At 33.5% G+C, this 27,135-nt stretch overlaps 1 protein-coding gene across 1 annotated transcript in view; it reads left to right on the top strand.

The window, feature by feature from the left end:
* Positions 1-172: 172 nt before the first annotated feature.
* The window catches only part of LRRIQ1 (leucine rich repeats and IQ motif containing 1), a 104,152-nt gene continuing 77,189 nt past the window's right edge, over positions 173-27,135 (top strand). The window contains exons 1-14 of the mRNA XM_018080893.2: positions 173-319; positions 1,518-1,629; positions 2,591-2,661; positions 3,854-3,956; positions 4,639-4,844; positions 6,781-6,855; positions 7,043-8,254; positions 9,067-9,219; positions 10,387-10,537; positions 14,462-14,655; positions 15,558-15,685; positions 21,738-21,811; positions 22,112-22,205; positions 25,226-25,402. Of these exons, the coding sequence (XP_017936382.1) occupies positions 191-319; positions 1,518-1,629; positions 2,591-2,661; positions 3,854-3,956; positions 4,639-4,844; positions 6,781-6,855; positions 7,043-8,254; positions 9,067-9,219; positions 10,387-10,537; positions 14,462-14,655; positions 15,558-15,685; positions 21,738-21,811; positions 22,112-22,205; positions 25,226-25,402 (2,879 nt within the window). The 5' untranslated portion in view covers positions 173-190. The remainder of the gene's footprint in view (positions 320-1,517; positions 1,630-2,590; positions 2,662-3,853; positions 3,957-4,638; positions 4,845-6,780; positions 6,856-7,042; positions 8,255-9,066; positions 9,220-10,386; positions 10,538-14,461; positions 14,656-15,557; positions 15,686-21,737; positions 21,812-22,111; positions 22,206-25,225; positions 25,403-27,135) is intronic.

Below are 27,135 nucleotides of genomic sequence, written 5' to 3'. Positions count from 1 at the left end.
CAAGGTAATATTTTTCTTGTTTTTACTTGTTGTTATGGAGCGAGATGTTCATGTTTTAAGCCAACTGTTCAATAAATACATCTGAATGAATGTAGGCTAAGTGAAGACTTTATTTTTGTTCATACTGTGATGAAAAGTATTATTTTCTTTGTGTAGCTTTGAAAGTAGATAAGACACTGTGGAAAGTACAATGTCAGAAAATACTGAAGGAATTGAAAAAGAAATAGAAATTGAATTGGGCAGAATCAGCGTTACGTCCTTTGAAGCAGATGATCCTGACACAGAGGTATCAGATGAACCCTTGAGTGACAGTGAGACAGTAAGTACTCAATGAGCTAAAACTGCTTCTGTTGCTACTTGAAAGTAGTGCTGGCATTGGGAATCATGTAGGATGAATGAACGTACTCCTGGCATATCTAACCTGAGGATTTCTTCTGTAAAGTAGTCTCGGTAGTATTGCATCATGGAGAGTGAACCTTCAGTGGTGACAGGACAATAAGAGAGATGAATACCAGCATTCTGCTTAAGTGAGAAAATCAGACCCAGATATTTTGTTTCAGAATCCTCTGGAGCTGGAAGATATGATCGAAGCTATAGAGGTGGATTAAATCTGGATGAATAAACCAATGATTCTTCATTGAAATCTGTATTTAAAATCTTACAGGAGAATGTCTTATGAGATTCCTTATGAGACTTACACATATTAATTTCATTTAAGTGGGTGATTCAAATCCTCTTTTTGGAAGACTTCTTGTTTTGGGGAATCATTTTCCTCTGAAATACAATTAATTATTTGGATCCTTTTCAGCTATTATTATCTTTCGGACTCATAGCAAAAGGATTGGTTTGTAGGATATTAGGGTAGATAATATTGGTCATATGTGACCATAAAACATGTTTGATATGACATAAAGATACACAAAGGCAGTATGTGGTGTTTGTGCACTCACATACTGAATGTCAGCAATGTTCACCACAATTTGCACAACTGAGAGAAGGCAATCCATTTTCCCAAATTCTTGCAGGAAAAGACAGTCTTTTGAATAGAAGGTTTCTATGTAGTAAAGAAAGTTGAAGCATTGGATTTACATGCATACTTTAAACATTAATAAATTTAAAATTAATTTATTTTTTAAAGAACATTTTAAAGAAAAAGATCCTGTGCATGATAGTTATTTGTTCATTTTTGTCTCATCCTTTTCCTTAACTTCTTGGTCCAACACAGTTATAAACACAATGTTAATTGAAACATGTTTCTGATGTCAGTGAAAAATAAGTTACTAAAATTTGATTAGAATGTAATTAAAATTAGAATTATTAATTGTTCAGTGGGTGGTAAGACAATAGAAAGAGTGTAGAAATTGGGGAAAATTTTGGTGGCAGTTGCTATTAAATCTCCATCGATGCTTTATAGGTGAAGCCAAAATGAGTCTACATTCTTACATGTCAAGTATTTACCTCTGTCAGACCTGTGAGATGAAAATGTAGAATTTATGTCAAAGGTCATGTTTTTCTAGATTTCAGATGGCTTACCAGAATCAGTTCTCTCCTATTTAAACTTTATCAAGAGCAGCAATCAAGATGCTGAAAAGCTTATACTGCAAGACTTAGAAGATGAACAAACTACAAGTAAGCAGGGATCACAATTCAAATGTTTGTGCACCTTGTATTGTCAGTGGAAGTTAGACTAAAAATCATTAGTAAAATAATGCAAAATTTTAGGTAGTGCAAGCTGTGAAATCTATTCCGTCAGCTTCTGAACACGTGCTGAAAATCTCTAGGCATAAAACCATGCAACGCTATCTTCCAGAATTTACATCTGGGTATGAATTGAACTTTTCAAAAATTGATCTAATGCTAAAGGAGGCAAGTTGGAAGATCACTCTCTGAAACAGGACCTGGCCCAGACTCTTCATGAAAATCTAAAATGAAGTCAGTAGGAGCTGAAGTTCAGTGTTCAGATACAATTGACCCCTATAGGATATGTTTGAAGTCTGTCTTGAGAGATGCCAAAGCTAGCATTAAAATAAATGACCTTGTAATTGGGAACAATATTACTGTCAGCTGTGTGACTGCAGCCAAGCTCATAGTTCATATGCCAGAGAGCTGGCATCGTCTGTTCCATTAGTGCAATAGTCTTCATGAACAGAAGTTCAATATTGTCTATAACTTTAGATATTTGATGACTGTTTCTTTTTATCCTTTTTTTGTAATGCAATCTTACTCTTTTTCATTGTTTTTATAGTTCTTGGTCAGTTCTTGACCTATTTCATACAAGTTCTACTGTATTTTTCTGCACAGAAAATGTTCTACTGTGCTCCATACTGTGGAATTCTCTTTCATATTTGCTATCACTGTATTCTTACAGTACCATTGTGTGTATTTCTGTTACACATATTTGCTGCTTGTAATGTAGATAAATGATTCCCACATATATTTAAGTAAAACTGGGGGAGAAGGAAAGGAAAAAAACCCCAGCTTTATTTTAGTTTAAACAAATTGAGTAACTAAGGAGTACAGACTAAAACTGAGCACTGGTAATAATTTAATTCTCTCTGTGAATTAAATTATATATTTATTTTTTCTTTAGATGACATTTATGGAGTAGTTTCTTGTCATACTTCTGAATCAAATGAAGATCCAGAACAATTTAAAGAAAAGGTATTTTTTATTTATGCAATATTTATATATAGTGGACTATATATATATATAAAAATATATATATATTTATAGTGGACAAAATTAATATTAAATAATCTAGATAACTTACACTTGCTTTGATGGCCTCCTAAGGAGACCTATAAATGTGTTCATAAGGCATTAAGATGAGTTTGTATATACAACTCTTTAAAACTGGGACATCATCTGTAATACACCATCTGTATAAGCTTTAAAATTTAAAATAAATTCTCTGTATCAATCCTTGAGATACTGAGCACAAAAATCAACAAAATTAAATAAAAGTGAATAATCCTTTATTGCTAATTATTTGAAGAATAGTATGATAACACTTTTGAGTTTCTCTAATCTTATTTTTTTATGATCAGGAAGATGTGCTACTATTAATCTTGATCCTAATATATTCCATAATTTAATAGAAAATGTAGACATAGTAATGTCTGTGCCTTTCAAAGACAAAGCAAGAGTTATGAACATCAGTTCTATATTTTCATAGGATTTGGCTGAATAACTCGCTGAAGTTCTTAGAAAAACATAAAACTGAATTTAATAACTTTTAATTTGTCGTCTGGCTTTTATTAGTGAGCACTCTTGCAAACATCTTTCTTTTTTTCTCAGAAGACCATTGTTTAGGACAGCACGATTACTTCATGTGACTTCAGCTGCATTACAAATATTAGTATATGCCCCAAACATGTGATGAATGAATGATAAATGAGCAGGAATAGATTACTTGCCAGTAAATAACAATGAAACAAATATAGCAATCTTTGTGTCCATAGTATTATTTTGAAACAGACTTCTTAAACATTTACTCTGTTACTAGTTCTTCCCCAATGTACATAACAGTATTAATGTGTAAATATAGTGCTTGGTTCCACAGAAAGTAAAATAAATCCCAAATGCAAAATATTCATTTTTCCAAGTCAAAGTGTAAAGTATATTTTAAAAAGCACATAGAAATATTATGCGTTTTGGGAAATACTGCAAAATTTATTACTCTAGAAAACCATAGTTTGACTGACAGGTTTGCATTAATCAATGTGTGAGGATTCCAGTCAGTTGTAAGTTTCATATACGATAAAAAGATTATCCATGTTCTGGAAGATTTTTATAATGTTCTGCTTTTAAATTTTGTTTCTTGTTTTTTTATAATAATATTAAACTGTATTAGATACTGTCTGAAATTGAAAACGAAGTCTTGCAGATTACTACAACACCTAGTTATAGTCAATCCACCAGTGATGAACTGGTCACTGATGACCACTTACTTACAGGTAAGCAAACATATTAGTCATTTGGTTGAGTTGATCTTTAGCATCATATCACTATTTCTTGCTTTTCTGTTTTCATAAGTATCATAACATTTTTTGTAAAGAATTGCACATTACATTATACAGCAGGGCTTGGTACTTGATGAATTGGACATGAGTAAACACCTGTACTTTTGTCTCATTTCAGGATGACAAAATCATCATAGGAATTTGTATCAAAAAATACCACCCAAAAAACTATTTAAATAATTATTAATAGAAATTGTAAACCAGATTGGAGGCACTAAGCAGGTTCTACTTTGACCATAGCTTCTTTGGGGTTTTTTTTAGTAGTCACATTGGCTGGGAATGTTTCCTTTTCCGTGGCTTTAGGATAAGTTGAGCTGAAGTGTATGAGTTGTAAAAGCCTCACTAATAGCCACAGAAGACATCTTGTATAATCCTGCAATATGCATTGTTAGAATAAGCATAATAGTTGCAGAGTCAGTAAGTGTGCAAAATAATAATAAGACATCCCTGATGCAAAGGACTCATGCTGTAGTTCTGATTTCCTTGGGGCTATATATTGCTGGCTGTATCAGCACAGCATCCTTTCCTTGTCAAGTACTATAAGACTGTTTAATGTCCCCCAATGCTTATTAGAAAATTAAAAAGCAGGTTTGCTTGGTTGATTGCAAATTCATAGCTGGTCTTGAAATGAGCATAAGCCTTGCTCATCATGAAGTAGAAGAAAAGTGTAGACAAGAACTTGAGCTTGAAGATCAGAAGAGGAAAAAGTGGAAGGCTGAGAGAGAATTACGGGAAAAACAAAATGAAGAAGAACACGCAAGAAGGGTACAGCACCTGGAGCAATTTGAGGCTGAAAGAGTAAAGCTAGACCTTCTTCATAAGGTAATTAATGATATTGAAACCAATCCGTTCCCATCTAGACTATCTGAATTCAAGATCTAATGTGAAAAAGAGAGTACTGTCCCACACTGTATGACTGCTCTAAAATCTGTCTACTTGTTTTACCAAAGTGATTACTTGTTTTACCAAAGTGATTTGTAAGACATATTTATGTATAATCCATTGGGGTTTATGTGTTTACTGCTTTGATCAACAGCAAGTGAATTTGCTGTGCTAAATGTGAAATTATTCTTGAAGCTTTGCCCTTACAAAGTTTTTATATTATGGCAACAGCCAAAGTACTGAGAATAAGAGATGTGCTGAAATAATCACAAATGAAAGATGGTCACTGTGCATTAATAGAAAAAAAACTTACCTACTTTGGACCTCCCACCTCAGTTTCACATTTAAATGTAAAAACTTAAGTGCAGTAATTGGAACCAAAATCATTCAGTTCAGCAATGCTGGCGCTGTGCTCCATCTGGGTAAAAGGTACAATACTTCCTTTTCTTGTCTTTACCTGGGAAATTGACTCAGGTTTTATCTACTGAGTTCTGCCACAACAGAACATGTTGAGTGGTTGCATTCTCAGAGTATCTAGTCAAGCTGTTTGCTATAGCTTGTGGTGCATACTGAATGAGAAAATTTGATAGCTCTCCACAAAAGAGTATAAGAGCATGAAGAAATGTAACTCAGATATTATACTTGTGAGGCCACGGCATTTTATTATTTAGCCTAAATAATTGTGTTTTGAGAGGTACATCAACGCTACATTTTCAGGTAACTAATTTGTGGCTTTCTGAAAAAGTGGGCATCTTGGTCCTAGCAAGATTATTCAAGTCACCAAAATTAGGGAAGGGCTTAGTAAGTGAAAAGACCTTTTTGATCTCTGAAGGCCAGTTCAATGTCTGCTATAGCTCTCTTTTCAACAGGCCACAAAATTGGTAGGCCACCTTGGTTCTTTGGTGTCACAAATCATTTTTGGGTGTAGAACGGCTTTCTTCCTCTAGACCAAGTGGGGCATGGCAACCTTTAGACACTTTGGTATTGATGTTGCTAGAGCACTCTTTTTGGAGGTGACAGAGACTATCTTCCCCCATTACAGAAGGATCTAGATGTCTAGTCTCCTGTTGTCTGAACTGCTTGCTTCTGAATATCTATCAAAACCAGTACTTAGAAACCTGTGAGACTTTATGCTCCAAGTTGGAAGTACTAGTTTGTTTATACTTTCTTCATATCCTTCTCTATGTTTGATTTGGCTGATACTGATATATCTTGGTTCCACCAGGAGTCATGTGGTTCTAGATCAGCCTCTGTTTTTTAGTTACTGTCTGCTAACTTTCAGTCAGATGTAATTCTAGATAGTGTAGATTTCTTTTTTTCTGATTGAGACTATCTTGGGCAAAGAGGGAAATACTATTTATTTGCAAATAGTGAGAAAGTAGACGTGAACTTTCAATTTTCCATTGAGAAACAATTTCAGTGAAAAAAATTTCTTTAGCTTTACTGAACAAAATGTCCATTCTAAAGATTTTGATATTATCACTACTTATCAGTGCAATTAAAGAGACACTGTTCATACTGCTGTTCAGATATGTTTCTATTATCTGCCTATACTTTGAATGGTTTTGTCAGTGTAGTTTTCATCTTCCGTAGTAGTACAGAGTTTGGAAAAGGAAGGTGGCAGTTGTTTGGGTCAGTACCGAGACACTAACTCTCTGAAGATATGCATCTCTCAGTACATGTCCAAATCTTCGTTACTGATGCAAGTATCCTGTTGTTTAGTTTAATCCACACACAGCTGAGTTTCTCATTTAAATTCAGGCATTCACGAAAGTGGACTGTTGGAAAGTCAAGAAGATGGGTGAGATTGGAGAGAGGGTGTTTTGTGTTGTTCTAGGTTTTGTACAATATTCATTTATGTTAATTTGTTGTGCAGAAACGCCAAGCTGCAATAGAAAATGAGCTACAGAAAGAAAAAAAAGCTTGGAGAGACAAAATGATGCAGCAAGAGGTAAAGTTACAATGAGCTTTTGTCAAAAGACTGAGATTACTGTCATATATTTGAGAATAAAAGTTATCCTGGAACAGTTAATATACCAGATACTGTTTATTAATGATAAATATGTACCAACCACCATAAATATGTACCAACATAATTTTAAAAGTGGTTGAAGTCTATCTTAATTGTTTTGGCCTAGGAATTGATCATGAAGCTACAGTTGCAAATGGAAGAGGAGAAAAAGGCCTTGGAAGAGCAGAAAGCAAAAGAGAGACATCAATTGGCTGAAAAACAGAATATAGCTGCTGTGAAAATCCAAGCTAGATTTAGGTCATTTTTAGTCCATAAAAAATATGCTCCCATCTTAAAAGAATGGAAATCTGAAATGAGAAAGAAGCAGAAAATGCTAGAAGAAATAGAGAGAGAAAGGAAAGAAAGAGAGGAAAAACTGAAGAGACGAATGGAGGAACATAGGCTTAAGAGAGAAGAGGGAAAAAAGAGACAAGAAGAACTTGAAAGACAAGAATATTTGGAACAGGTGAAGAGGCATGAGGAATATGAGAAAAAGAAAGAAAACCTGAGACTGGAAAGAGAAAAGCAACTGCAAATAAAAAGAGAAGAACAGACAAAACCAGGACAAAAGACAGTAAAAGCTGTGATGAGTGCAAGTGGAGAAAATAACAAGGAAGACATAAAAAATTATAATCACACAGAAAATACAAAAGTAATAAGAGAAAAGAATAAGGAACTAAATAAGCAAGGGGAGCAACAAAAAGAAAAACGTGTTGAAATGATGGATGAAACAAATAATTGGATGATTCCGGTAGAAAGAAATTTGACACCAACACAAAGTATGGTAGGCTCTGAGAAGGAGCATTCTTCTCAGGTAAATAATGAGAATATATATGTGAATCCAGTAACACAAATAGAAGAAAATTACTCACAAACTAGCTATCTTAATGAAGCTCCAAATAATCATACTTCAAAGAATGAATCTCTTAACTTTGGAGCTAATGACATGGTAGAAAATAAGGCAAACTGCATATGCAGCAGTCCACCAGATGTCCAACCAAATACTAGTAATAGAGAAATTGAAGATCAATCTTCTCAGTATGAAACAACGAAGAAAACTGTGTGTCTAGTGGAAAATGCTAATGAGGAAGTCAGAGACACCTGGGACAAAACTCAAGATGTAGCAGAGTATTCCAGTAAACTAATTTTTCCTGATAGTATTGAAAAGAAGAGAATAAACTGGATGAACACATGTAAATCTTGGTCTAAAATATATGAAGAAAACCAAAGAAAACAAGCAACTATAAAAAAACGACCAAGGAAAAGTTCAGTTAGCAAGATGCCTCCATTAAGTGCAGAAAAGATAATTCATAGTGGCCCTTGGAGCACCTTGCAGCAGGTAACTATGTGGAAGATTTAGGATGAAATGGAAGACTATATATAATTTTTTTTTTAATTTGGTATGTCAGCAGAATGCTGTTTGGAAGAGAAGGAGGTTATTGTTGATCAGGATGTAGATCTTATGAGACTTCCTTTGCCCAAGTGCAGAATAAGGGCAATGACAATGACTTTTGAATTCCTGTGAGTGTCATGGAGCAGACTGGTGTGTTATTAGTCTTCAGATGATTGATAGTGTCTTAAGCCTGTAAAAGGCAAGAGCTCCTATTGTCTGCTAAATTAACAAGGTTTTGCCTTTGTATGAAGGCCTACATTTCAGCTCCTACTCAACTAGCCCCTTCAGAGTTTTGAGAGGACTAGTCTGATCTAGAAGCAAGATATTACTGATCAGCTTGTAGGTGGTGTTTTGCCATAAAGATCATCTGGTTCCCAGGACTTCTTTTTCTTACCACTTCCTAACTTATCACCGTATGCTTGCTCTGTGCTCTCATCTTACTATCCACTCTAAGATGACATACTTGACTATAAACATTTTTAGTCTGAACTATTGTTGTCTGTTCTTTTACACTCATTATTTATGATACTGTGATAATTGTTTTCATACTAACTTCTCCCATTCAACAGATAACCCCCACCATTTTCATCCTTTCCTATACAAAAAGATTAACATAAGTTGCTTGCATTTTCTAAAGCGTTAGTAGATTTTAGTTTTGGTCTCTTTTTTGTCTTAATGAAAATGACCATAATGTGATGATGTACCATGAATGTTCAATATATAAAAAATTAATTTTATTTATCAATAAATGCATGTAGGTTACAACACTTATGCTTGAAGATTTGCCAGCTTGTAGCCTCTCAACGTTATCTGAGTGTTCAAATCTTCAAGTTTTGACTCTGAGGCGCTGTGGACTAGTTTCACTGGAAGGACTAAGTAACTGCAAAGACCTTAAGTATATCAATGTGGAGGTACCAAGGATATTTGATTCTTTATTGTAACATGGGGAAAACTACCAGTTTTGCTCCTTAGTTGATTGTATAGTTGTGTCCAACCGTATATTACTTATAGTGCCTTAAGACCATAGGAGTATCAACAAAGTATTTCCAAATGTGAACAAAGTTATATCAACAGATTTGCAGTGCATATAACAAAAAACTATATGCTGCAAATTAATTGACTGTACTACAAAAATATCAGTCTAGGATTAGCGCTAGTATGGCACAGTGATAGATCTCTGTTACCTCAGTCTCTCTGATTCATGAGTGGGCAGATGCTGTTCACCATAGCAGGTGCTCAGCTTGAGCAGGAATAGGTAGCATTAAGAGTCCTTTGCAATACACACCTCGAATATTAATTAAAATTACTAACAAGGAACAGCACAGTGAGTTACACTGGAGGCATAATGTCTAGGTATTCACTGCTGCACAGTGTCTTACATGGCCTTGTTTAATGACTAAAGAAAACATTTTCTCTGTGATGCATCTTCATTCCAGAATTTGAAAATTTGCGTGAAACAACTTTGTTCAAATTTTTAATTTCATGGGTTTTAACAACACCAATTCACAAGAAGAAGACCAAGCACAGCAACTAGTGAAACAGAAATTTTGAGGTGGCATTATTAAAATGACCTGGGGAGGGGGATGTTAAAAAAGCAAGATCTTTCGAGGGAAGAATATAAGCTTAGAACACTGTTAATGTTTGGGACCAAAATACCTCTAAATGCAGACTTTCACTATTAGTAAATAGGATTCCAGCAAAATTACAGTGGTCTTCATTAGCATCTAGTAAATATGATGGTTTCTTTGCAGTTTTTAGTTCAGTCTCCCAGGATTTGGGAAGCTAGGAAAGCACATCTGGAAAAGACTACTCTGTCCTTAACTTTCACACTTTTTGTTCCAACTTCTGGGCTTTTTCAGAGCCAGAATGAAGTTCAAAAGATATTTTTATTCTATTCCAACAGGACACAAAAGGCAATTTCTGTGACTCATCATTTTATTTTCCTAATGGAAAAAACAGATACCCTTACTCCTAGGTAGATGTTTAGAATAAAAATAAGCAATGATGGCAATCTGCCATATTTTTACTGCTATTTCACTTCAGATGCTATTTAATATGCTCATTTTCTTTTATTGCAGGAGAACAACATTCAGATAATTGACTGTGAAAATCTAGAAAATCTTTGTATTCTCATTCTGAGTAAGAACCATCTTTCATCAGTTTGTGGCTTAGATGGCTGCAAAAATCTTCAAAATCTTGAACTTTCCTACAATAGAATCACTCGATTTGGTAAGAAAATTATTCCAATTTGTATAACTATTCATGCAGTTTATATTCAGAATTAATATTCCCCTTGGATTCAGAGCCAGTCAACTGCTAAGCCCAAGGAGAGCGAGGAGATAGATTTAGAAAAAAACCTTCATTTTAAAGCATTCTTATCTTCACATATATTTGTAGTATGGCTTAGCTATTGCCATGTATTCCATCTACCAGGTTGGCTATTGTCAACCAAAGAGAATTAAAATCTTTCTAGAATGGCCACTAATATTATCTGCACTAACTCAGCTGGAATATGTGAGTAACCTGAGTTCAGTTTATCTACAGACATAATGAATGTAAACCCTAGCCTTGCAACTGCAGAGAATTCCAATATGTTCCTGACTGACACAGTAAGTAGTTATGTAGAAATCGTGTTGTCTGTCTGAGTCTGCTGGACAGCAGGAAAATAATTTAATACAATTATTAAGCTTATAGGTGAAACACATTCACATAAGACATTTATATAAAGAAATAGTTTCCACCGTTAAAAAAAAAATTAGACTGGAACAGTATGAACATGGATAATGCAATTCCATGATAAATGACAAGGGCAAAGAAAACAGGAAATAGGAAAGTGTAAAAAAAATCTGTAGATGTAGAGGCTTTAATGTTGATATTTTCAGTATTTTTTACTAAGATGTGCAAATATTAATATTCATGAAGATACCTAAGAATCCAAGTGCTGGGAAATCAATGTTTACTGTAAAAGCATATCCGTACACTAATGAGAAACAGTAAAATAAAATGCTTAAAAATCTATATCTGTATCCTTGTGGCAAATATTGCTTGATAAGTTCTTATGCAGATTTATTTAATTTGATAAAAATGTCTGCAATACTGTAAGAATTACGTAGTATTAATGGATGACATTTAAGAATGTGGCATCTGTGTGTAGTATCTTTGTACAGGCCAAGTGGAGTAAAATCCTCTTGTACTTTCTCTTTTGTGCAGTGCACTGCTGCAGTTACCAAGTCTCTAACAAACTTAAATGGGTAAATAAATGTTCGCAAAAGTCATCTTGAAATCTGTTTTTCTCCTCTCCAGAATTGCTTTGAGGATGCTTGGTTAAAACAGATGCGTAATACAGGATTTATTTCACACAATAACATACTGGTTGTGAGTAGTTGCATAGAATACACAAAAATGGATTTATGGGGTTTAAGAAGTTAGCATATCCCTTACATCTGTAAATCTTGCAGGATGTCCCTTGGCAATTTTGGAAGCTGCAGTACTGTGCAGTAAGGCTTATTTATGTTTGTAATACTTAAGTTTTAATAATTTATTGTCGGAAACGTCTAGCATAATATGATTTCTATTTTTAACTCCTCTCATTGAAGTATAGCATCAGTAGGGGAAAAATTAAAATTACCAGCAACCCCTTAAAAGTATCACTGAGAGAAATAGTCTCAATTATGCTTTTCGACTTAAGAATACACAATTGCAAATTAAGTAATTGTGGCAGCAATACACTGAAGTTTGGTGCATATGTTTGTATTTGGAAGATGAATGCTTTATTTAAAAGTTTTCTTATGCAAAAAGTAGCATTTTGACTGGAATCATTGAATATGCTTCTATGGGGTATCTATATTGCCATAGCATGTTGGCTAAAATCCTTGCAGCTCAAAAATAGCAATGCATCACCATGGATAGTCATAAATGCTGCTTTGGATCTACTCTTTTTAGGACAGCACAAAGAAGATTTTTTATTTTTTAAATCAAACACGTTTCAGTTTTAGTTTTGTTGTTTGAGGTTTCTTATGTGCTTTTTTTCATATTTATGTTCACTGTCAGCTTTTATCATTCGCCTTTGTCACACATAGAAGTGACTTCAGAACTGCATCAGTAGCTAAGATAGAATCCCTAGCTAACAGATTCCAGCTGCACTTTTCAAATTGTTAAGAGCTACTTATATAAAGGTTCTCCTCAAATTTTGCTTAAACCATATGTTTGTCAACAAAATGCTTTTCCTTTACAGTACTATAGCTGTTGTTTGATGCATCATATGTAAAACAGACAATATCTTCTGGAAATATGCAGAAGACCTTCATGCTTATATTTAATTTTGCATGGGGGCAAAAGAAACATTAAAATACCATCTGTTCGTATTATATTTTTCTTTCTTCTGTATGTCTTTGTTGGACTGTGATCTTGTTGTATGTAGCTTTGACCTGTCTGTTCCAAATAACACTCAGATGAGGAGAAGATGTAAAATAGGTGCTTTGTGCCCCATGTAGAATAGGAAATTTCCAGATCCTGTATTACCTCCTTGCCTTTTCTTACTCTGTGTTCAGTCTCTCCCCTCTGTCCCACTCCAGGCTCATACAGTGCTTTTAAAGTTTCTAGTACTGCAATGGTGGTAATTGAAAAGTGGAGATTTAAGGATTCCTCTTAGGAGAAGGTCTTGGGAGCTGTTAACATACTCTGAAACAGAAGTGTTTTGAAACCGCTAGATGGTGCTGGTTCCTTTTTAATTTTTATCCAAGCATAAAAGAAAACTACAGACCAGGATCTTGCAGTCAAGATAGTATGGCATGGGCATGTCTGAAATTCTTTCAGAATAATTAAAAAATTGTATATTTATTTCCTGAAGCACAGTTTTGAAGTTAAATTATGGGATATTTTTGTTATATTTAGTATGCTATCGCTTTAATATCAGACAATTGTATTTTTTTCACTAGGTGCTTTCCATTTTTAAATTAAAATTACTTGAAGGCCTATATTTGGGATTTTTAAAATGTACTGCTAGTTTTGGTATTTAATTTTTTACTTTATATTTCTCCTAATCATTTTTTTTTCATTTTTAAATCCTCTTCTCTGTTCTCAGTACTCTGTGGTGAAAACTAATCTCTGATTTCATAATCCAGTTTGTTTTCAGAGGACAATCACAAAGTAATTAACTGCTGTAAAGCTCACTCAACTTCCTTGTGGGAACTTGGGATGTTTTGAGTGAGATAGAGATGAGATAAAGTATTCCCTCAAATAATCCTGTGAAGAATACATGAAAGAAAAGTAAACTCAGAAATTCCTAATTTTAGATACCTTTTCTGAAGGGTGTCCCTTCAAAGCAGTTTTACTCCAGAGATACCGAAAAGCTGCTTGGACCTATAGTAAGTCAGATGCATCAGTGCCACTGCAGAACATCTAACATGGAAAGACAGTGTCATTTCTGCTGTTGGAGGAGGATGATTTGGGTAACATTCTGTGAAACAAACAGATGTTGATGGGAACTTTTTCTTTTGCTTTTTGGGTAGACATCACACACATTCTTACTCTTTAGACTAACTGGCAGGAGTAAATTTGTTGAGAGTATAATGGCTATAGTAGTATAGCTTTATTCTTAAAGGCACTAAATTGTCTTTATAAATTTCTTCATTAAAAATATTTTATGACATAATTCCTTAAACAAGATGAACTTTAATAATCGAGCTGGTGATGGCCTAAGTTTTAACACAATTTTTTTCTAACCTTGCTGATACATTTAAAAACAAAAACAAAAACAAAAATGAAATTATGAAAATTAACTTTAAAATATAGTATTTTCATTCTGGTGGATGGTTTTAAATGGGCTGTTAGTATTCACAGAGTTCAGAGCAGTTATAAAGTGGTTAAAGCATAGTAAACACGGTTTATTGCTAAAAGAATGCTCTCATCCAACAGAAGTACTAAAGAGATTATGACCTGTTATTATTGATTGATTAACAGGATCAGAAATTTATTAATTGTATGCATTGTATATTTGATAGGGTCAAAATACAGTAATTCTTTTTAAACATTATAGAGAACTAATCTTAATTGTTACTACAGATAATATACAGAAAGTTCCGAGGTTTTTTAATACTTGAAATACAACAAACAGGTTTTTATTTGATTGTGGCTTAAATCTTCAATTTTCAGATGGTCTGAAGTCACTGAAAAATCTTCAGCAATTAACTGTGGACCATAATCAGTTAATCAGCACAAAAGGTCTTTGTGAGGTACCTACTCTCATTTACCTAGACTGCTCTTTTAATCATCTCACACAAGTTGAAGACATTGAGAATTGTGGCCTACTTCAAGTTCTGAAGTTGCAAGGCAATAATCTCCAGGAGGTAAAAGCTTTGGATTTAGTGGCTATTGTTAACATTTTTGTTAACAGTCATATTTTCAGCATTCTGATCATGTGCTCTTTGATTGGTGTGGGATTTTTCATGCTCTTTGGTAACTTTTTTTTTCCCTCCTTAGAGGGAAATTTTTCTGATATACACATGGTTAGCGGTTAAGTATTTTCTTACTCCTAAGTCCTTGGAATAATCGACCCCTCAATAATTATGGTTTGTCCTTTGCTTATAGTGTCTATCCTTCAGGGTTTTTTTATTTGAGTCTGGTTTTTGTTTAAAATGTAACAAAATATTATTATCTACTTATACATAATGTTATAATAATAAGATAATTATATCAGGCTGATAATAATGATATAATTGTCATTATGTGCAAGTAATTACTTTTTATCATTACTTATATGTAATGATAATAATATCATTATTATCAGCCCCATAAAAATCAGGCTGATTTGATGTATGTTGATTCTCCAAGACTTGATATTTAAATGCTACAGCATTTAAAATAGGAAAATTGTTTGCTAACTCTGCACTTAATCATATTTACTGACAATTATGTTCTTATGAATTTGGGAGAGGAAAACCATCATTGATAGGCAGCAAATAACTACATGAATAAAATAGTAAGATTGTGACTCTTGGACTCTTGACCTTTTTTTTAAAATTAATTTATATTGACTATTCAAACTTTTTAGAAGACATTAAAAAATACCATCCAATATGTAGAGATTATGTGTGACAACTGGTACATACATATTAAGGAAAGGATACATATATCCAAAATGTGAGTTTTGCTTGTATTTAGTAATGATTTATGAAAAGCATCTGGTATGCATTTCATTGTTGTTTCTCTGATTTATATTAATTTTATATAACCATCTCTTTTTGTTTAGCTTCCAAGACTGGAAAATCATGTTCTCCTAAGAGAACTATATTTGGATGACAATAGCATTTCTGCTGTGAGAATGCTTTCTTTTTATTGGCTACCTCTATTGCAGATTCTTTTTCTGTCTCAAAATAGGTAAGCAAGAAACCTTCTTCCATGTACAAAACTGATAGAGAGGAATTTGCTAACATAACACTTGTCTGAAAAGTCTCATTATCAATGTGGCTGAAATTTTACTATCTTTGAGATATTCTTTGAAATACGTGGTTGGCATGGAATTACTTTGACTAGCTCTAGCTAAGAAAATTTGAAACAGTTTTAACTATGAAATTATTTTTTTTTCTTTTAGATGCTATGTGAAAATATTTTTTGAGCACTGTGGCATCGTTAAAACCATGGTGGGGTTTTTTCTTTCTTTAGCAATTGTTTCTTGAGTATGTCTGTCAAACCTCCTATTTCACAGCTAGCTTATTCAAAACAGACTTGGAAGGCTAAGTTAAGTGCAAGTACTAGAGTTAGAAAGGACAAATAAGAATGTTTTTTATTTTACATACATATGTTAATGCCCTCCAAAATAAGTATGTTTTCACTCTTATGGTTCAGTTTGAAAGGTATAAAATAAAGAAAGATCAAGACAAGAGGCATAAAACTACATCATGGACTCAAGTACTCTGTAATTAGCTTTCTGTTTGTTTTCTAAGCTAATCTATACATCTTTAGAGTTAGAATGACCAGATATCCTGGAGTCAACATTTTTATTTTCCCTATCCCCTTTTCTCAATTTAAATTCTGCTAAAAAATAAGAAACATTTATTATAATTTACAGTGTGTTAGAAGTAAAATGAATTTTAAATTAATATAAATTATTTTTCTACACTTGCTTTGAACAAGATTTATCTCAGCTAAACAAGTAGAATATACTCTGTTACATACCATATACAGAGTATACACTTTGAACTAATCACTTACTCTCCTGTTAGTGAGGAGGAGAGGTTTTTAAAGGATCATTCATCTGCCATTTTTAGTTGTTTGCTTTGAGACTAATCATACCCTACAAGTGCCTGTTCATCTTCATTGACTGTTAACAGAGACAAAATGACCAGCTCGTATGTAGGTGTCTACATTTGACCACATGAATCCCATCCTATGTGACATTTAGTTCAGCAGGGCCAATTGCATCTGGAAGCCTGTGGGAGAAAAGATCTATAAGATTGAGTCCTGTTCTTATAAGGAATGTCCTTCATGGAAAATGAATATTATTTAAGTATATACAACGTACATTTTTTATGTAACTTTTCAAGTTGTTTTCATATCATCTATTGTGAATTACTCTTTATATAGAGTACCACAGGTAAATATAATACCTACAGAATCTAATCTTCAAGTTCCTACCTGGGCTTTTAGGGTTTAGTATTCTGTCTCTTAGTAATTCTTTTGGAGTTTGGAGAAGGTGCCTCCTGCCTGTGATTGACAAGAGCATTATTTGTTACGTGTTAGATTTTGAATCGCACACACTGATTTAATTCATGTTCTTTGCTTCCCCCCCCCCACCCTTGTTGTGTTTAGGTTTTTTGTGGAACACACAATAACACTACTCTATATTCTTGTAGTTTCCTCCTCTTCCTCCAGTGTAACTATCCTGTAATAAAGTGTTTGCAAAACTCCTTGGAGACCTCATGGACCTGCTAGGGACTGGTGAGCATGGTCTCAGGCTTAGCTTGAATGCCGCCTCTTGATCTGGGCTGTGCTGTATTGACCATGTGGTTGTGCCTTATGTCACTTGCCTATACCGTGTTCTTACAGTTTTTAATGTCCATTATCATGCTTGCTCTGGTTTTCCAGTAGCCAAGCTGAGATGCAGTGTTTGGTTCACTGAATTTCTTCTGCTGCACTGGGAAAAAGCACGTATTTTTGCATCAACACACTGGATGTGCTGAAGATAAACATACATCTCCTTCCCAAAAAGTTCCCTTTCTTTCCTTGATGTATCTATACCTTGTCTCAGATCTTTGTGACAAACAGGACAGGATAGCCTTAAATTCATATTAAAAGCCTCAAAATTCCTGGCATTTCAGTAGCCTGCTCTGGTACACTCACTTTATGTACACTTTTAAGCAGCTCCATATGTGTGTGCTATAGCCTAAGTAACTTGATGTTCTATAGAAACAGTGAATGTAATGGAGTAAGCTGTTGAAATAAAAGCTGTTTCTTTTCTTTTATCGTACAGCTAGTGCAATTTTGTGAATTTTTTCCAAGTGTGCACTGAGTGCCATTTCCTTTTTACTGTTTGCAGGAAGCCATATAATGGTAATGCTATGAATCTGTATTCTTTCTAAAAGTGAAGTACTGTGAAAAGAAAATTTTTACACTAGTTTACAGGACTTTTTTATTCCTGAGATGCTTTATTTGCATCATAAACCAGAAGTCGTCAAAGATAAAACTCCAAAGTGTAATTGTTTTATACCTACAATCTAACAAGGAATTATAACAGATAGCGATTAACTCCTTCAAATATAAAAATGACAACTATTTCATCACTTCTGCTTTTATTAAGTGTTTTCATGTGGTTTTCACATACAAAGCATATTCTTGATCAATGTGCGATTGACCAAAGACAATGATGAATATCCTTTCAACATGGTTACTGCAGAATTGGGACTATAAGATCCTTGCTCTATTTTATAGCAGCTGGAGAACACAACTGTTAAGTTAGTTTAAAAAGGGGCATTTTCTTTATTCTTCTGTTGTGGATAAAGATTTAGGTGTAGGAGAGAAAAATTTGTGTCTGCGACTAAAATTAATGAATATTTAATATGTGTTAGGACTTCATGTGGCATTTATATTTGCGTGTAATCCACTTAATTATATAGCTTGCTTGTTAATGTCTTTTTCATTTAAAAGTTTTACAGTGAGACACTAAATCAATGTGCTGTTTAAGTAGCTATTTTTTTTCAACTTGGAAATAGACCCAAACCCTCTTACTATTGTCTTAGTATGGCATTAATATGGCAATGTTCTTTTTTTGCTATCTCTTGCTTTTCATTAAAGTAATCTAAGTGAGATAGATAAAAATTTAATATTTAAAAAAATGGAGTCATCTGCAAAAGTTCTTTTTTGGGGAAAACTGGTTGGGCCTGAATCTTGTAGACAATATTGCTCCCATGATTTTGCAACTAGATTTATACTATTCTTAAAATGCTTATGTTAGAAATGCTAAAAAGTCTGTTCAGTTCATTCTTAGTGCATATTGTTCTCTTTAATTAAATATATATGGAATCTATGTTTTTCACCTAATTTCTCAGATGTAAGAGATGAACTCACTGTGATTAATATTTGGAGAATTTGACCACTTTTCCAGAGTCATCATAATAAATCTAAGTGTCATTAGATGTCGAAATAAGTCAGTCATGAAAAAGTTATACTTAATTACAGTGATTTTTCCCATGCTATCCTTACCATTCAAGATTTTTTTTTATGTTTTTCAGTAATTCTTTGCTGGTGATAAGTTTATCTTTAAGAATGTGACATCATGGGTAATATACTTGAAGTACTGTCTACTAGAGTATTCAAGAAGCAAGGGGCTAACTGACAAGTTTCCTATATTCTATGTGATTGCTAGTCATAAATATGGCGAATATTGCAACCTAAACTGTTTTTAATTTAATGAATGAAAAATAAATATCAGCTTTACTTAAAGGTCTAGATTAAGATAAATTTATTTTAATTATTTTGCCCTTCTTCCTGCCAACTGCTCATTAACATTAAGATAATTTTTCTGGGGAAAAGCAGATGCACAGCAGGATTTAGACAATCTTGAGCAGTAACTGCTATTAGTGTTCAGAAAAGCAATCTCTATTTTCTCTGATGCATACTTGCAACTATTCTTAAACCTTGTTTTCTGACATAGAGTTTATGTAGTTTATGTGGCAATGCCTCATTCCACTAGAGCCTTAAATGAGAGCAGAAAGAGGAAGCTATAGCTTGCTTTTTTATGAATATCTTTTACTTTTGTGTCTTCTTTGTAATTTATATCTCTTATGCCCAGGGCTAATGTGACAAGGTCAAGTAGTATTAAGTTTTCAGTAATGTCCTTTGTCTTTCTGGTTTGAATTTTCTTAGGAAAAAAATTAACAAAGAATGTCAGTAAAGGGAAAAGCTATAGAATGACGAGGAAACGTTTTAACTCTCTTAATGCCACCGGCAGGCAAGGACAGTCCGACAGACAATTTCTAATTCACTACAGCATATACTGATAAAGATCCAGAGAACTCACTCACTATAAGTAAAATAAACCTGTATTACTTTTTGTCCCTGATGCAAGATATGACATTTATTTTTCTAGATACTTCTGAATATGTGAATCTATAATCTGAGACATGGATTTGCAACCATACTGTTATCCAGTAATATCTATGATAATATTTGTGTCAGATATTAAATATATTTATGTACTATTGACTGATCATGAAAATTTGTAGAACTATGTACAGATCTAAGTATAGTGCTTTATGCTTTTTAGAGTTAATACTTTCTTTGTATTTATTTGATTCCATGGAAAACTTCCATGGCAGGAATGTAATAGAACTAAGTAGGACTAGAATGAGGACAACTTTACAGTGTAGTTTGAGGAAAAAAAAGGAAGTATAGTGGCATGTACTCAATTGTCTTTCTATCTGTTTCTCTGTTTACTCTTAAAATATTATGTCATTTTATAGAAATACTTGTCAACTGAAAGTGGAAATTATTTTTTTTTTGGTTTGCGTTTGGTTATATTTTCAATAAGAATAAAGAACCTGCAACCAAGATTTGGTCCGTAACCAGTGTACCAGAGTAAGATTCAGCTCTATCTTTCAGTTGTAAAGCCTGTGGCAGAAACATGACATAGTCACACATTTCAGGAACTAATAAGCATTTTTGGCTCTGAACAATTTTAAGTTTATGGAGTGAGTGGGTTTCATTTTTTTGGAGGGTCGTGTTTCTGGCAAAAAGAATTCTGACTTACACCTTTCAAAGGCATTACACCTTCAGAAAATACTACTTTCTATGAAAATTAACATTCACAAGCTGACCACATGCATTACCATTTCTGTTACCATTCTTTGTGCTAGGGCCTTGTCCTTACAGGGATGAAACATGTTACTGAAATGTGTATCTTTAAAAAAGATACATACAGTTGATGTAGTATGTGCTCTACATAAACATTCGAGTTTTAGTTGATAGTTGGGGTTTCTTGCATCTTGATTTTAACTTTTCCTCCCTCTTTCATATTTAACATAAATCAAAATAAACTTTAATTTGAATGGTGATATTTGGCAATAGCCTGGCAGCTGAATGAACCATTCAACATTCCGGCACCAGTGCAAGTTTGTAAGTAAAGAAACTTTAATGACACTGGGCATTAATTCTTTAGTTGCAGTGATCATACACATCTTACAATCCCAAATAATTTGTATAGATAAATGTCAGCTCAGTTTCTTTACATTTACTCTTGAATACTACAAATAAGAATTTTGTCCTGTCTTTTGTACTACTTTGCTGCTCTATTGCACAAGAAAAGCTCTGATAACACAAGAGCAATTCCATTACTCTGTATAATTAGCACCTATGTGACACCATCTTACAGAAGTAGTAAGACGGAGGAAGCACTAAAAATGTATTACAGAATAGTGCAGCCTTGACCTGTTAAAAAAACAGCTGTGACAACAATTTTGTTAGTTTTAGGATCTAGGAAGTAATGTACCGAGTGGAGAAGAGAAACAAACTGATAAGAAGTTTGAGCAATGAGAAATGAAGGAAGAGGAAAGAAGACAAGCAGATTTTATTTCTCCATAAATAAGACCTTCTGTTAGTTCCATTCTAGTTATGGAGCCTAAAGAAAAGCCAATTGAGTTATGTAAATTTTACAAGACTTCAGATCTTCAGCATTAAATACAAGACAGACAATGTAATATTTACCAGATGAAACAAAACATTAATGAGAAAATATTAAATAATGAGCTACTGAGAAGACTAAGAAATACTTTCAAGTTAACATTTCAGTAATTAGTTCTAGCACCTTGGATAGCTAAATGAGCATTTTCTTATGTAAATAAGTAAATTGTCATAACTGTAATAGATTCTGGTGCCTTCCTGTTTATGAACTGCTGTTTTATTTAATTAAAAAAATTCTCTTCTATTTTGTTCTTAGATTAACTGAGCTTGTGCCTTTAAATTCATTTGTATCTTTGGAAAAGCTGAATATCAAAAATAACTGCTTGTCAGGTGAGTTGTATAAAAACACCATAAAGCACCATCTAAACAAGAATTTCTTAGTTAAATTATAAACTGATTTGAATGGGACTGTTCCCATGTATTTATAAGAGACATTTATACAGAAAATAAATAAATATTTTCCAAACATGAATGTTATAGATATTAATTATAACCATACTGGATAGGTAGCAGTAGTCCTTGTAGGACGTCATGATATTGGTACATTTTACTTTCATGTAAGATTTTATGAGAAATAATATGGTTCTGCATTCAAATTTATATTTAGTTTTCTTTCCTACTATAACACAGATCTTGAAGATGTCCTTACATGGTTAAGTGGCTGTGATAAACTGAAGGAGTTGTCATTCAGTGGAAATCCTCTTCTTCAAGAAAGGAACTGGAGGTAAGAAAATAAATTAATTTGATAAATAAAAAAATTAAAAATCAGGCAAAAAATTGTTGTATGTATGTTAGTTAAATAGTAGAAATACTACCACACATTATGAACAGTCTTGCTGCTGTGACAGGTTTAACAGCAGCTAGAGAAGTAATTCCTGTAATACTAGCTAGAGAAGGGGTAGTGTTTATTAGAAGAAAAAGTCAGAATGAATGGTTGCTTTTTCCTTAGTAGTTGAGGCTTAGCTTTTTTTTTGGTTCTTAGAATTCCTTATCTTTACATCAAAAATTAATAGCTCTAATAATTATGAATTAAAGAGATGTAAGAGTAATGTTGTTGTTTACCCTTCAGTGGCATATAATACTGAAAAAAATTATCTGAAAAATCAAGCTGGGCCTAGAAACTATAATGTCTATATAGAAAAAACAGATAGAAAAGGGGTAGAAAAGAAACTTGACATACGAAATGATATGCAGTTACCAGAATCCCTGAAATGAGTGGTTATGATAGGATTGTTAACTGATAGGATTGTTAAACATAGGAAAAAAATGGCACATGGACAGTTTTTTTGTATATTTTTCTGTATATTGGACACAGTACTCAAGGTGTGGCCTCACCAGAGCCAAGTACAAGGGGAGGATCATTGCCTTAGTCCTGCTGGCCGCACTGTTTCTGGTACAAGCCAGGATACCATTGGCCACCTGGGCACACTGCTGGCTCAAGTTCAACCAGCTGTCAAACAGCACCCCCAGGTCCTTTTCCACTGAGCTTTCCAGGCACTCTGCTTCTAGCCTGTAGCTCTTCATGGGGTTGTTGTGACCCTGGCACTTGGCCTTATTGAACCTCGTACTGTTGGCCTCAGCCCATTGATCCAGCCTGTCCAGATCCCTCTGCAGAGCTTTCCTGTCCTCCAGTAGATCAACACTCCTGCCCAATGTGGTTTTGTCTGTGAACTTACTGAGGTGTCTTTGATCTCCTCATCTGAATCATCAGTAAAGATATTAAACAGGACTGCCCCCACTACTAAGCCTTGGGAAAGCTCACTAGTGACTGGCTGCCAACTGGATGTAGCACTATTTACCCATAGAAGTCTCCTCGTTTCTTAAGAATTCCATGATCTGAAACCCTATTTGTGGACCAGTGCCATGAGGACTTAAAGCCATCTGAGAAAATTGCTCAGCAAAAGCACAATAGTGTTTTTTTAATTTACTGTGTTCTTTCATCTTCCTTAGAATTAATACTTTATAATCTACAGCCCTTCAAGAGCAACATACTAGTTAGAAATGAAATTTTAGATTTTTAGATGATGTTCCAGAGATTACGTGTGTTCAAATGGTAGAATGTCTGTTAGCGACACTCTTACTATAATTCCATTGAATGTAAAAAGAAGCATTTAATCAGTAAGAATTTAAATCATTACCAATTCTTTCAGCTAAGGAGATCAAGTATTTACCTAGGAAAATGTTAACAAAATAAAATGTCTGAGGAAATGAAATTAGGCACAACAGTTGGACTTCCATTTTTGATGTAATTAAAATATATGACAGATTTTTTTATTAGAAAAATATGATTTTTACTAGTAATTTTGAAGAATCACCAAACTTGTTACTTGTATAATTTCGGGTTAGTTAAAGGTAAGGCTTTACACTGCAATGTTACACAAGAATCTGTTTAGGTAAATTCTGTTCACATTTGATATATTAGATTGCCTAGTGTAATGACAACAAAGTTTGGGATATGTGTGTGTTTTGGAGTGTGTATTGTATTAAGAGAAAAAAAGGAAAGTGAAACCACTCTTATGTTTCTATTTGAAGATTTTTGCACAAATTTATGATTAGTATTCTAGTAGAAAAATAACTATTTGAAACTTTTAGTTGGGAATGTTTGAATAGTTTAAGAGATACCTGTATAAGTACATTCTTGATTGGTTTGTTTGTTTTTTAATGAAGAAAGTTATTTGCACTCCCACGGTTCCTGCAAGTAATTTCATTAATAAAATTTCATAACTATGACAATATTATTTGCATTGTTTTAATTCCCACTTTTTTACAGAACTAACTCTTATTTCACTTGTAACCTGGAGGGAAAAGCTTTCTGAATTTCAATTTAGCTTTAAGAACTGACACTTTAGATTGCTTAACCCAATAGAGCTTTTATGATTAGACAAGAGATTCATTTGTCTAAAGGATTTAAAGTATGGAATACTATAAAATATGGATTTGCTGAATACAGCATTGACTGTAACTTCAGGCAATATGTTCCAGTGAACTTTACATAACCCCTTGATACCAACAAAGGAATTAGTTGTAAAATTTCCCAATCAGTTTTGTACTTTCATGTCCAGCCAGTGATAACACCAACAAAAGTGAAAGTAGTAAGAAATTTCTTTTTAAAAATTAAACCCTGGGATCAGTCTGAGCACTCCTAGGGGAATATGTTTCAATGCTGTAATGATTAATAGAGCCTCTTAACTGACAGAATATTCACCAGGAAGTTTTCACTAAATGAAATGTTTACTCAGCCCTTCACTAGGAGAAACCCAGCTGGAAAAACTAGTGATGAGATCCCATAGCTCTAAGACACGATACTTCCAGCACTGATCAACTTTGATATGGCACTTTTTTGGTGTATCACTATTCAACAGCAATTTTGGTAATTTCTCTTTATGTATTGAGGAACTATTGATCTAAACCCATCATTTTATTCCAAATATACTTCAGACAGTCTTAGCTTTCATTAATGGGCAGTAGTGAAGGAAAGTGTTCTATTTGCAAAAACCTTAATATTCTATTCTAAGCAGTAAGTATTAAGAAGTCTTACTATGTTCTGTGTTTTATTCTGAGTTCTGTAGTTTAATAAGTATAAATTTTTAGTTAGTATGTTAACATATGAAGTAAGTACATATGTACCAATACTTAGAGAACTAACTTCATGTTTTGTCTTGTTATCTGATTGTATCAATAAAATGGGTGTTTTAGCATAAGGATTTTTTCATAGAACTAATTATGACTTTTTTTTTTCCTAAGATCTTCCTTGTTTAAGGTTCTTCCTAGTTTACAGTCTCTTGATGGTGAAATCTTAACTTATCATACTTTACCAACAACTGAAATAATCAAAGAATCAGAATTAAGAACTTTTCTGGAACTTTGTCAAGCTCAAATTGAAGAAAATATTCAACTGAAAAAAAAGACTGCTGAATTGGAGTATGTATTATTGTGAATATAAATTGCATTCAGAAATATTTTTTGCATGTACTGCTAGTGAAGTCCTTGGTGTCTTATGAATTTTATTTAGGGTTTTTTTTACCTGGAAATGTATTATGAAAAGGAAGAGATGGGAATCATTTACTGCAGTCCAAAGTCTATTTTACACAGATATTAAGATATGTGGGCCTTGAGTTTTGTTTCTTTAAGTTTGAGAAAACAAGTTGTTCAAAACCTGCATTTAGTAGTAGCTGAATGAATTTGTACACACAACACAGCACAGTGCTATGCAGGATTTTTAGCTTAAATCCTGGAACATGATTTCCAGCTTTAACTTAATCAAATGTAGTTTGGCTATTGGTGCAATATGCTCTATTTTAATTTCTGTGTTTGTTTTCCATGTATATATTACTCGCATTCTAAATAATTGCAAAAAATTTGGCCTCTTTTTTCTTAAGGTAGTGGATCAGATGGATCTGTTTCTAGGTCTTTGATTTCGCCATACTTACCACCTTTATTACTATTACCATTGTTAATTGTCTAGTGACTTCAGCTTAGACCATGAAAGTGGTGATTTATCACTTATACCTGCTATCTTCTAATTGTTTTGTAATATCTAAATAGGTCAAACTTCTCATGTTTCTGCACTTGGTAACATTGCATATTTTTTTCTTTCATAGTTGCTTTTCATTTCCTATCAGGTTCACAATATCCCTATAGTCCTTTTAATATCCAACTTGTCTGCTAATGTTTGGAAAGATAGTTTTCTACTACGTTCAGCCGCTGAACGTTATCCCAGAGCAGATGAAGCATGTGATGTTTGTCAGTGTTTTAGTCTGAACTTTGCATACTCTGTTGGTTCAGGAAAAGTATGCACACTTTTTTCAGAATCTGGTTGTTTTATATTTGCATATAAGCCTGTATATCCATGTTATCTTGGTACTACCTAACAGTTTATTACTTTGGTGTATTATCGGCTTTTACTAAGCTGCAGTGAAATCTTCATAGCTCAGAACCAGATTAATTTGAAACAAGGTTTGGATTAAGAATTAGATTAAAATTCATTTGGGAGAAGTTACACAGTGCAGTTTTCTGTAACAGATGTAATGTGTAGGTGGCTCCTAAAACTCATTTATTTCTCCATTAAAGCTCCAAGGTATGTCTTCTCCACTTTTGTGATTTTGGGCTTCTGGTTTGCATGTTGGAAGCTGATACTTCCTAATCTATTTACCATCTCGAAATGGCGTTCCTTCCTTTCTTTTTCTTAAAAGGAAAAAAGAAGAGGAAAAAATAAATAAATAAAGCACTCCACCTCCTTTATGGTTGAGAAAAATTTTCTGTGTCTGATATTTAGGACCAGTTTCATCATTATCCCTTGCAGAAAAGAGTGCTGATCTATAATTGGGATATAACTTGTGGGAAAACTGTAGTAGAATCTGAGGACCTAACTTTCACATGCATTTCTGCAAGATGGTAAAAAATGGAAGAGAAAGATGATATTCATAAAATTTAATTTTTTTTTAACCATGATCTGCATGAATGGACATAAGTAAGAAAGATACATAAGAAACTTGTTGGATAGTCAGACTCAGACCAACTATTAACTATTAATAGTTAATTCCTAGGCTTATGGTACTTTCTGGAGGCTGACTTGTACGTCTAATATCTTCTATCGAAGACTGGGAGCACGAAGTGGAGCGTACACTTACTATACTCGCAGATCACAAAAATTT

Source organism: Manacus vitellinus, unplaced genomic scaffold (assembly GCF_001715985.3).
Source record: "Manacus vitellinus isolate BGI_N305 unplaced genomic scaffold, ASM171598v3 scaffold_5_pilon, whole genome shotgun sequence".
NCBI classification, from domain to species: domain Eukaryota; kingdom Metazoa; phylum Chordata; class Aves; order Passeriformes; family Pipridae; genus Manacus; species Manacus vitellinus.
The sequence above is the reverse complement of the archived record's forward strand: the minus strand, read 5'-3'. Positions and strand labels throughout refer to the sequence as shown.